This window comes from Atta cephalotes, assembly GCF_000143395.1.
Source record: "Atta cephalotes unplaced genomic scaffold scaffold00011, whole genome shotgun sequence".
NCBI lineage: Eukaryota > Metazoa > Arthropoda > Insecta > Hymenoptera > Formicidae > Atta > Atta cephalotes.
In genome coordinates, this window is record NW_012130075.1 from 3,329,519 (window position 1) to 3,341,678 (window position 12,160).

The 12,160-nt window shown below is 28.6% G+C and overlaps 2 protein-coding genes across 2 annotated transcripts; both read right to left on the reverse strand.

Moving 5' to 3' along the window:
- Positions 1–1,558: 1,558 nt before the first annotated feature.
- LOC105617029 lies at positions 1,559–3,746 on the reverse strand. Its single transcript, XM_012198610.1, has 4 exons — positions 3,690–3,746; positions 2,291–2,377; positions 2,007–2,093; positions 1,559–1,930 (listed from the first exon to the last, which is right to left on the reverse strand). Exons 1-4 carry the CDS (start codon positions 3,744–3,746, stop codon positions 1,559–1,561), a joined length of 603 nt encoding a protein of 200 aa, XP_012054000.1.
- Positions 3,747–4,617: 871 nt separating this feature from the next.
- Positions 4,618–6,550, reverse strand: LOC105617134 (general transcriptional corepressor trfA-like). The gene is made up of 4 exons (XM_012198707.1): positions 6,233–6,550; positions 5,933–6,154; positions 4,833–5,147; positions 4,618–4,704 (listed from the first exon to the last, which is right to left on the reverse strand). Exons 1-4 carry the CDS (start codon positions 6,548–6,550, stop codon positions 4,618–4,620), a joined length of 942 nt encoding a protein of 313 aa, XP_012054097.1.
- Between the last annotated feature and the right edge of the window lie 5,610 nt (positions 6,551–12,160).

Sequence of the window (12,160 nt, forward strand, 5' to 3'; positions counted from 1 at the left end):
TATATATATATATATATATATATATATATATATATATATATATAAAATCTAATTCCTACAAAAAATTAGTATAAGTAAATGTATTTAACAATTCATTAATTTAAATAAAACAATAAAGTATAAAGACTCTAAAGTTAAAAATAAAGACTTTTACGGTTATAATATACAGTTAGAGTACCAAATACATTGTAACATTTTAAGCTAGAAAAAATAATTACTTATTACATGTTATATTGAGCATTATATATTATCATTTTTTAACTGTAAAATATTTCTTATATTAATTTAATATGTTTACTAAGATGCACCTTTTTAAAAATTCTTATGAGAATAAGTATAGAAAATTATGAATGTGAGCAATGTTTGGTGAGTATTTGTAACTAACAATAAGAATAAGTTTATATCTGATACATCATTATTACATATTTACATCATTATTGCACAAATGTTACTCTTCCATTTCTAGGAGCAATTTTATTTTCCAACGGATCGTCATATTCTTGCGCCAATTTATTTTTAATATTCTCCTTAGGAGCGACTTTATTTTCAATTTTAATAGAAGTATTAGAAGGTCGGATTCCAGTGAAAGTGCTAAATCCTGCTGTCAAACCGTGCCAAGAGAAAGATGTATCTTCATTAACATTCTCATGCACTTCGTAGGTATGCTGCGGATGATTTCCCAGATATCCACCTTTGACAAACAATATGTAAATAATATATATATATTTATATAAATTTATACAATGTTTGTAACACTTACATCTACTTGGAAAGAGCAATTTTGTTAAAGTAAAAATTTTACTAAATAAACATAAAAATAACTTTGTTAGACCATTAAAATAATTATGTAAGACACACTTAATAAAAATGATAATGTTGCAAAAATTTTTGACGTTGTTCAGCAATCACGACTTAAAGATCCTAATTATTTTGATAGTTTAATAAAATTATTAGTCAGATTTATATCGAACTAATTTTTTAAAAATTTAACAAAATCATTCTTTCCATATTATCTATTTATTATTTACATTATCTATAAAATATATTATAGGTAACATAAAAAAAAGTACTAATTACACATAATAGTTTTAAAAATAATGTATTTTTTTCCTTTAAGAAAACAGTTCGATCCTGGTAGGAATTAATGAAAAAAATTTTTACGCTCTCATCTTTTCTCGGAAAAAGTCAATCTTCCAAAAATATTCTTGCCCACAAAAATACTCGAAAAATCTGCTATTCGGAATCGGCATTAAAACTGTAGTCCCATATGCTTGTGGCAATTGAATAATCAGCGTGCGCATCACAAGCATATGAGAAAGGTGTAACACAGGTCATAGATATAACGTGAGAGAAAAAAGAAGAAAAAGAAAAGAAAGAAAAAGAAAACAACGGAAATACTTGGCAATCTCGTTAATATCCAGATAGCACACATTTACTAACATCGGTTAGGAGGAGGGGCTTAGTAAATTTTTATTGCTTTACCAATAAGAATATTTTATTTTAAATTGACTAATTAGCGATTTTGTGCGCTCGGATACCTTCTAAATACCTACTTATATTACTTACCATGAATGCCATGATGAATTCCAGGTTTGTGAAGGCCCTGACCAATTTTATGACCTCTGTGACGCCGGCCACCCAATCCAGAATAATGGTCTAAAAGTCCACCAGCGTGATGTCCAACCAAAAGATTACTCAATGCATTTAATCCAAGCGGATCCTTTTGATGATGTCTAACAGTTCTCTTCAATTGTTGCTGCAGTAATCGCTGATTTTGAATTTCCTCTTTTCGCTTTCTTTTCTGCTCTTTTAGAGCCAAAATCCGTTCTCTCCTCTCTTGACGAGCTTGAATATTATCCGGAATTTGTTGCCCCTGCTCTCTTGTAGTTTTTACAAATGTGCCGATAGCTTGTAAAGTTGAGACAGGGATCTGTAAATAATTTTGTTTATTATAGAAAATAATTAAATACATTTTAAATATACATAAGGAATTTTACACATATGACCTTAACAATACTGTCAATTCTCTGCGTGTTCCCTGGCGAAATAATTTGGACGGCTGAAGCGGTTTGTCTAATCGCTGTGATTGGAATCTGTAAGATAAAAATTCTATAATTTTTAAAACAAAATTAATTTATTAACAACAAATCCTTTCTTTCTTCATTTTTAAAGTTATCAGAATGCTTTTAAAATAAAGAGATTTGATATTTTACTATTTAACGTTTTTCCATTTGTATAATAATTAATTAATTGAGTAATCAGTATATATTTTTTGAATAGAAAAGCTTGCTATAACGCTTACATTGAAGATACTGTCTATCAGCTGACCACTTTGTGTTGGTGAATCTTGGCGTCGTACTCTGCTCTTTGATATGCCCTGAAATACATGCAAAACATTAATCGTTTTTACTTATGTGACAACGTGAAAATACTTCTAATAAATTATTCCTCGAGTTTCTGTTTGTAAAGTAACAAGTGAAAACTATTGTAGCAGACAAAATAGAAATTTGTTCCATGAGATATTATGTGTGACGACTCGCGCTTAAACCTGTCAGAGTGCACATAGGTAAATGTTACGTACCAATGCGGATCCACAATATTTATCACAACTTTCACTTTTTACAAATTAAAAAAATGTTGAATAATCTTCATCAATTATTGAAAAGGTTAATTCACACTATCCTCCTCACTCAATCTTAAGAGTGAAATAATTTTATAATAATCTCTATTAAAACACAAGATATCTTTTTGTAAAGCGAGATTTTAGCTTTTGAAATTTTGAAAATAAACAAATAATTAACATAAATGACTAACTAATAGCATTAGTTCACAAGATTTTTGCAAGAGCATATGAAGACTGTTTCTGGGATAATTTTGATACTGAGCCATCAAAATATCATCGAATTATTTCCATTTTAAATCCGATTTTTGAGAGTATATAAGAAAGACATTTATTTTTTATGTATAACGCAGTTTTAAAATTAGAAAATAAATTAAAAGTGCTGAGTGTTTAATTTTTATTTTTTATGTGACTTTGGTTTTACGTGTTAGAGTTCAGCAATAATCACTTAGCATGTTTTTGTCCCATATTCTTCTCACACACACACACACACACACACACACACACACACACACACACACACACACACACACACACACACACACACAATTTTTTAATTATTATAATATATCAAATCTTGAAAACGTTCATCTTACTCATCATTTGTCGGACTCAAATTATTCAGAAGTGCTATATCTTAAAAATTAACATACTACATTTTAAATATTCGATCAGATGGAATTTTTATAACTGTTTTGTGACAGTTTGGTGACAGTTTTGAATTTAGCGTCCCAAAATATTTTTAAAAACGTCATTTTCTTTCTTTATATTAAAAATTGTTAAAATTTGTAAACTAATATAATATAATATCAGAAACAATAATTCTTAAAATAGTAAAAATAATATTAGCATTTTAATGATTATTGAAGCATTATTACACCGAGAATTATATCATATTTGTGAAATTTAGAGTCAGAGAGATGTAGAAAAGATGTAATTAAGCTTGTCATCTCTAATCTTTCAAACTGCATGACTTAAATTTAAAACTTTTGGAAAAAAAGACTTTGGAACTTTTAAAAAAAAATGTTATTTTCCTTTATTTATAGAATTTTTAATTAAAATAACTTACGCCATATGTGTCGCCTAGTAGAAGAAGAAAGATCAGAAAGTTATAACACCAAAACATCCTTTCGAAGTAGATTGCGTGTAAGGCTGGCTTCTACGAGTTTCAACTCAAGTCGACACAAGTACGATTGAATCATGGATCTGCTTCGTCGATCTATAAGGGTTGCCGCTGAATCCCACACAAATCGTCGACCAATCCGACTTAAGGATTTGCAGATTCGCATTGGTTTCTTTGGATAAAGAAGGTGCTTTCTACTTACTGCAATCATGTCACACTAGTCGTGATCTCCAGATCCTCTTTCACACTGACCAATCATTCGAATAAATTATCCGCTCCTTTTTTTATCTTACACTTACGAAATTTAGACGTGGGTTAAGTGCCAAAAATGATTGTGTAAGTCGACTTATATCGGAGATATAAAAGGAATGTTAATCTATGATGAAATCGCCCGCAGAGCTAGAGCATAATTTCGGCTATTCAACGTTGTAATTTGATGAACAGATTAATTTGAAAAGTCTTGAAATGACCGAGTCAAAAATAGTAGGAACTATGTCATCATTATTACTTTGGCACATTCATAAAGATTCATTTGATTTAAACAATAATGTGATAAAGAAATGAAGAAATATTAAGTGTGCATTTTATCTACATATTATATCTAATAACTATGCAATGAATTTTAATGAATGGAGATATAACTATTTTTTTGCTTAAATCTATTTCTTCTATTTAAAAATTGAGCTATTGTATAAAATATTCAACAAAATGCAAATATATTATTAAAAATATAAATATCATTATTAGAAATTTTCAGACAAAATCTTTAGCTAAATTATGAAGCTTGTTATAAATTATTATATTGTATTCAGTTCAGAACTTTTTGATTTTGAAATTTTATCTATTCTTTTTTGTGATATTGTCTTTGTTGCTTTTAAAAAGCGTTTGGGTTGTCTTGTAGGAAACTGCCTACTTGATTCCCAAGATTCTTTTGAAACTCCTTTACAGTTATGTCTGATTGCTGAAAGATCAAATTTTTGTACAATTTATTGTACCATTATTAAACAATAATTCAATATATATATATATATATAGTAAATATATTTAAAGAAAAATTAGCAAAAATAAGAGAATATAGTAAAAACTTACATTCAGAGCCTCCTGCCATTCGATATTAAAGAGTCTCACTAAACCACGCAAATTTCTTCTAATCAAATTTTGCAGATTAGTTGGTGTGAGTCTGAAAGGTGCTTGTGTGGTCGAGGTTGTCGTTGTCGTTGTTGTATTAACGCCTACCGTGTCGCTGGACGTATTATTCTGTTCATTTATCGGTGTAACTGTTGTTGTATTGGTGACTGTCAATGAATGACTGTTGACTGGTCGTCGTGTAGTTGAATCCGGTTCGATATTTTGATTAATAATACTACTAATTTGTTTAATCGCCGATCGCGTATCATTGAATGTCTGAAAATAAAATGTCATTAATCGACCAAAGAGAAACTTTCATTTTCTTTCAGCTTAAAGCTCGATGGAAAAAAATGTTTCCAATAAGAAAAAAATCGAATTAATCTCTTCAGATCCTGTTTACATTATAATATCAAATTTATAATATCAAATTTAAAGATATTATCCGTCGATATTATCGAAATTATTTAATTTTATCTACATCTGAGAGATTTTATGTACATAATAATAATAATGTATATGTCGAAAAAACAGTCAAATTTTGAAACACATTAATTTTTTTAGTATGAATTATTTATTGAAGTACGCATGAATTAAATTTTAAGAAATAATTTTTTTAACATATTTCCAATAAAATCAAATCTAAAGGGGTTAACATTTGTTGAAAATAAATTGCTTGTTGTATTTGGAATATTCTATAAATATTTCTACTATTTTGACAGATAATTGTAACTATGTCTATAATTAAATTTTTCAATTAATATGCATTATAGAATTTTATCATATACATAATAAAATATAATTTATACATTTTATATATATATAATAAAAAGTAGTAATACTCTCTCCTCTTCTCTCGTATATATAATATTTAAAAAAAGATATATACATATATATGTATATAATATTGAAAAAGCTTTTTTTAAAATGTTACATATTTTTTTATATAAAAAAACTTCTTTTAAAGAGAAGCTGAATTGGCAAAATATTAATATTACTAATTTATTCTTTTTTAAATATTACGTTTGAGAAGCATTACTATCAAAACGTATTAAAATTTATACCTCAAAAGCAAGCCTTGCTAAGGTCCAAAAGAATCCGGGCCGCTGCTTACGAACTTGCCTGACAACTCTTTTTGTCTCTTCAGAGATGTTCATTTCCGCAATGATTTCGTCTTCAATAGTGTTCTTCATCTCAATGTCATTCTTGTCAGTATCTTCGGATAATACTTTGTCTAGCAAACTCATTTTCTTCATTATTTCCTCGTCAATTTCTCGAGTCTCTTCGTGCTCTAATCGTGCGTTTTCCTTTTTAGGAATTTTTTCATTTCTAATAAATTGAGAATCATAGTACGGTCTGTAGATTTCTTCTAACTCATATTCTGACATGAATCTTGCTATATTTTTCTTCGCGTTGTCTTCAGAGCGATCCTTAATAAGTATCCCAGGTTGCATCAAATTATGCTTAGGATGATGAACGTATTGTGGACGTTTTGGAACATTAGACCGGAACTGTTCTTCCGAGAGAACTGATTCTGGTTGTATCGATCGAAATTGATAATGCGCAGAATCGTTGATTTTGTAAGGGATCCAGTCTGACTTTTCGGCTCTGCTACAAAATGAACTGATCAAATAAAGAAGCAAGCAGTTGGCTGCAAAGGAATTGATTGATGACATATACATCTGACAAAAAAAAATATTTATAGGATTAAGAATATGTGTCATAGAAGATTAATGAGAAAAACACATTTTTAATAAAATAACGAAGGTATATTTAAATTTGTAAAAAGAAACCTTTAAAAGAATATATAGAAATTTATTAAAATATTTTTAAGAATAAGTAACAGTTGTATTATTCAATGACATTATTGAATAATATAACTATCTTTTGAACTTTAATACACTATAAAAAAATAAGATATTACGTAAATATTATGTATATTACGTATAAAGAATGTCTTATAACACAGTTCATAAAATTATATTTCATAGGACCAAAATCATAAATATCATGTAGTGAGAGTTAAATGATGACTGCACGAAAAAGATTTAGCAGTTATTACGTAAGTCGACTGTCATCATTTAGCGAAATAAGGAAAGTATTTGTCAAAGTAAAACCGCAACAGGAAAATTGCCGATTGAAGTTGGAGGAATAAAACGCTCGTACATATTATGATTCATTACTTAATAAATCAATTACATAACTTGCGATATTTTTTGAAGAAACATAATGAAGAGACATAATTCGATTTAAAAAAACTTAAAATTTTTTAATTTCTAAATAAGAATTTTATTTGATCTTCACAATTTATTAAATAACAACTTATTAAATTAAAATAATCTATGCCTTTAAGCAATAAGTTTATATTTGTTGATTTACATTGACAGCAACTTACATTGATAGCTTTTAAATCCAGACATTCTAAAATATTTCTTCTCTTTAAGCCCACATACATTTCTTCAAAGATTATTCAATCACTTAACTATCTTCTTCAACACTCATAAGCACACTGTTTTATAATGCATCTTGAAACGATATTAATTTCAAATTTTTACGCAAGAGAGTCTTGATTCCGAAACCTTTTCCGCTGGGAAGTTTATGCGTCACTCACGATTTGTGGTAACAAAACGGCAGTTTCTATCGTTCATGCACGATCGTTCGAGAAATTGTTTCCCTTCGACCTAACACGGCGATTGCAGTATATGACTGTTGCTCGATGGCCCACGTCGCTGATCGAGTCTGACTATCGGCCAATGCCAGCGATTCGTTCCCGGTCATTCGAGAATTTCGACAATCCATTTCGATCTCTTCACAGTACGTGACGCGAACGTGTAACGCGTAAATTAGTGGTATAATCGTGCATGTTACAAAATAATAGAGTCTAATGAATAACTGACGTTCCAAAATTTGAACTTTCTGCGTTTCTCTTTACTGAAAGACGATCGACGCTTTAACAGTAAGAAATTGCTAAATGTATAAAATATTATAGCTAGTTATTTTAGATAACTAATAATTATTTAGATAATTATACTAGTAATTATTTTACTAGTAATTATTTTAGATAACTAATATTGCGGTTCGCTCATAAGAAAATTTCTTTCTGTTATATATAGTTACATAATGTTTAATATTAGTGATTATTGAATAATATTAGTCAAGAGTTTTTTAGTGACTGATTACGTCGCGGTAATTTCTGAAGCGATTTCTGAAGCAGCATGAACTGCACATACCATACACAAGCCCACGTAAAGTCGTAAGACTTTCTACTTCCATGAAGTATAATATATCGAGCGAAGATTTCTATCGATTGCGAAAATGCGGACATACGTGAAACGATTTAAATGGAGCACTTAAATTGAGGACATCTACAATCAAGTTTTAACAAACTTTTTTTTGATATTAATTTTAGATGCAAATTTCATTTCTTTTGCATTATATAATATTCTTCATATGAAGAAATAAAGTAAAAAAATATAAAATAGTAAAGTATAAAATATAGAAACTAAAAAACATAGTTTTTATTAAAAAAACTAGCAAGATTTTAAAGTTCATTAAAATTAATGGTGTTTCACAATAATTATCAATAATCTTAATTTTTAATCTTAATTTTTTTACTAATATTCTAAGCTATAATATCAAACTTTTATCAATATTCTAAGCTATAATAAAAGTAAGTTATAATAAAAATATCAAACTTTAAATTGTAATATTATTATAAACTAAACTTTATCAAATAAATTATTAAACTTTATCAAATAAAAAAACTTTTAAAATAAAAGTTACCAAAAAATTATAAAATTAAAAAAATTAACCAAAAAATACAGTCTTGTTTTTATCTTCGTGAAACTCTATTATTATAACATACAAGTCAAAAATATTTATATATATATTTATATATAAATACTTTTATCAATGAAAAAACTATTGCAAATTTATTATAAAATTTGTAAAATTAAAATTGTTACAGAACACTCTATTAATACTGATTCGATCATTTTAGTTTTTTTGTCATCAATTTCTATTTTTTTAACACATTTAACCCATAAAATTATATATATTTATTTTTTATCACAGTTGCACAACATTAGGACACTAATTTTCACGATAAATGATTATTGGCTTCGGCATCCTTTCCGGAGATCAGCAACCGCGGTACTTAACCGTCCTTGCCTTCGAAAATCTGCCTGAGGTTCAAATCCACGTGGACTACAGTGCGAAACTACTTCCATCTTTCACTTTCACTCTTCGTAATCACATACGTAATCGAGATCGGTTCCGTTATACGTGCCATACTTTTTTTTGTAATAGTGAGTTTAGGTAAAAATCATAGCAATGCATCATTATCACTTTTTTTTACGATTTCTTCTATTAGTATTAATTAAAAATTATTGAATAATTTAGGTTTTAACATTTAATGTCAATGTTTTATATCTTGAGATATAAAAAAATGTATTTATTAAATTAGTTAAGTCATTAAAAAAAAATTATTAAACTCTTTTAGTAAAATGCGCAAATAAAATACACACATAAATAGCACACGCCTTACAATCACAGCAATTTTATATTTAATCCGGTTTCGTTGGAATGTCAAATTTTCGTAACACGCTCTGATTAAGATCACTTACCGTTAATTACGTTGTTGTGAAAGGTATACGTAAAACAAAAAACAAATTTGTTTACATTGAAAAGTAATTGAAAAGTTAGTTTTTATTTAAATTAAACTATTTAAATTATTATATAAAAATTTAATGATGTTAATGAATTCTTGTACAAAATTTTCTTTTGCTTAGCATAGAGGAAAAATATTGTAAGAGTCGCGAAAACTTACTTACATTTAACAATCAATAAAATATACCGTTCAATGCAATAAGAAAATAATAGTATTTATGTATCAATTCTTATGTATAGCTCTTAGCGTCATCTTATCATTGCGAATTTATTCAGTGTGACACAAAATTCAATTTGAAAACATATAGACATAAAGTTTGTGCGTGATTCATATATGTACATAAAATACACTTTTTTATTCGCTTGTCTCATATAAGATGTATCTACTTACCTAGTGTCTATGTATGTCAATACTTATCTATTGCTTTACGTGTTTATGCACGTTTCTATTAGATGTACAACTTTGCTTCCGCCGTTTTCCTATAGATGGCTTTAGCGATAAGTGGTGGTCGAAATAAATAGATCATAGACATCATACAATAAACTTGGGCATCTGTCAACATAACCTCATAGAAACATTAGTCGATTTGTGTCTGCATCATAAAGTTATTCTCGATTGAAAATGTCAGTTTACGAGCCAAATTCTCGTCGTTTGCGGGAGATTTTAATTTTTTGCTTCAATATGAAGAAATCTGCGACTGAGGCTCATCGAATGCTCTCAAATACTTATGGTGAGGCCGCTATTAGTGAAAGAACGTGTCGTGAGTGGTTTCAACGCTTCAAGAACGGTGATTTTGACGTCCAAGGTCATGCTCTGTATTTGATGGGACCAGCTCGGCGTAGTGTATTATGAACTATTAAAACCGACTGAAACAATCACAGGTGATCGGTATCGAACGCAATTGATGCGTTTGAGCCGAGCATTGAAAGACAAACGGCCACAATACAACGAGAGACACGATAAAGTGATTTTGCAGCATGACAATGCTCGACCCCATGTTGCGAAAGTGGTCAAGACATACTTGGAAACGTTGAAATGGAATCCTACCCCATCCACCGTATTCTTCAGACGTTGCTCCCTCTGATTATCACTTGTTTCGATCAACGGCACACGGCCTGGCTGACCAGCACTTCCGGTCTTATGAAGAAGTAAAAAATTGGATCGATTCGTGGATAGCCTCAAAAGATGATCAGTTTTTTCGACGCGGGATTCGTACGCTACCCGAAAGATGGAAGAAAGTAGTGGCCAGCGATGGACAATACTTTGAATCATAAATGTATAACCAGTTTTTTACAAAATACTCGAATTTTGAAAAAAAACGGCGGAAGCAAAGTTGTACACCTAATACTTATTTACTGTCTACATTTGTAGAGCAATTTTCTCTAACGTAAAATAAGATAAAGCGAACATTGGAACAAAGCAATTATTCGCTGTTGAATTATTTCTATTTTCTTGTTATATACTTAATTAAATAATTATTTATAATATAAAAAATACTTTCCTTACTGTGTATTGAGTGTTGTTTAGAATCACAACACAAAATTATAAATTAAAAATTAGATAGGTAAAGAGTAGCGAGCCACTGACCGTAGAAAATAACCTCGGAAGATAAATATCGCAGCTATAATTGTAACTACTGATTATGCGCACGCGAGATGCGTGAAGGTGCCGTTATATATCTTGATGAATTACTACATTGTAAATCACAATTGCATATAAGCTGCGCCTACGTGGTAGAGACAAAGACAAGGCTTTGACCGAACATTCATTATAACTATGGCTTACAATTGTATTGTATTAAAGATTGTAATTATAATAGATAACAGGATTTTAAAAAATGTTTTACATAATACAAGATATAAATGTAATTACATTTAAAAAAGGATTTTAATTAAAATTTGAAATTGGAACAATTGTATCCTAAAAAATATTTAGTCTTCTATAATGATTACAAGTAATCTTATCAATTTTAGAATTAACTTTAACTCAATTTTAAATGATTTTATTTATGAATTAAAAAAAATTCGTTCATTTTTTATTTGTAAATTTTTCACTCTGAATCTTTACTTTATATTTATCTTGACAAAATTTTCATCGTTGATTAAGTTTATAAAAATTTACATAAAATGTTCTGCAAAATTATTATTACGTTGCATTATTACAATGATTTTCTTCTACATATGACGGCTTAGTCGTTGCATATAATACTACTATTTGAATAAATTATTTGATGATATCACTACTTGATCGAATGTTATCACTTATAAAATTTTTGTTTAAAAAAATTTTAATTTTAGATCTTTTTTAAGTAAACTTATGTTTTTGTTTCTCAAGAGCCTCAGAGATGCAAACTTCACGAAGTTAATTTTTAATTGATTGCTGATGCTTCCTATCTATGTCATGTAGAAATAAAAAAACATACAAAAAGCATAACGTGCAATTTTTGTAATTTGTTTCACACGCAAGCATGATACTTCTATATTGCGTGATAAGTATATTAGACAATTTGTTTTATTGATTTTATTTGCTTTATTTAAACGTCATTATTTTACGAATATGAATCGTATCCGATATATCTGTTTAAAAGTAAGCGTAAAAAGAAACACAACAAGATTTTAATACT

Coding starts and splice junctions, on each gene's coding strand:
- LOC105617134 (XM_012198707.1), bottom strand. CDS start 6,550: ATGTATATGTCATCAATCAATTCCTTTGCAGCCAACTGCTTGCTTCTT. Junction 5,148..5,932: donor TAGCAAGGCTTGCTTTTGAG/GTATAAATTTTA, acceptor TTTTATTTTCAG/ACATTCAATGATACGCGATC. Junction 4,705..4,832: donor AATGGCAGGAGGCTCTGAAT/GTAAGTTTTTAC, acceptor TTGATCTTTCAG/CAATCAGACATAACTGTAAA.
- LOC105617029 (XM_012198610.1), bottom strand. CDS start 3,746: ATGTTTTGGTGTTATAACTTTCTGATCTTTCTTCTTCTACTAGGCGAC. Junction 2,378..3,689: donor TACTAGGCGACACATATGGC/GTAAGTTATTTT, acceptor CATGTATTTCAG/GGCATATCAAAGAGCAGAGT. Junction 1,931..2,006: donor GAATTGACAGTATTGTTAAG/GTCATATGTGTA, acceptor AATTATTTACAG/ATCCCTGTCTCAACTTTACA.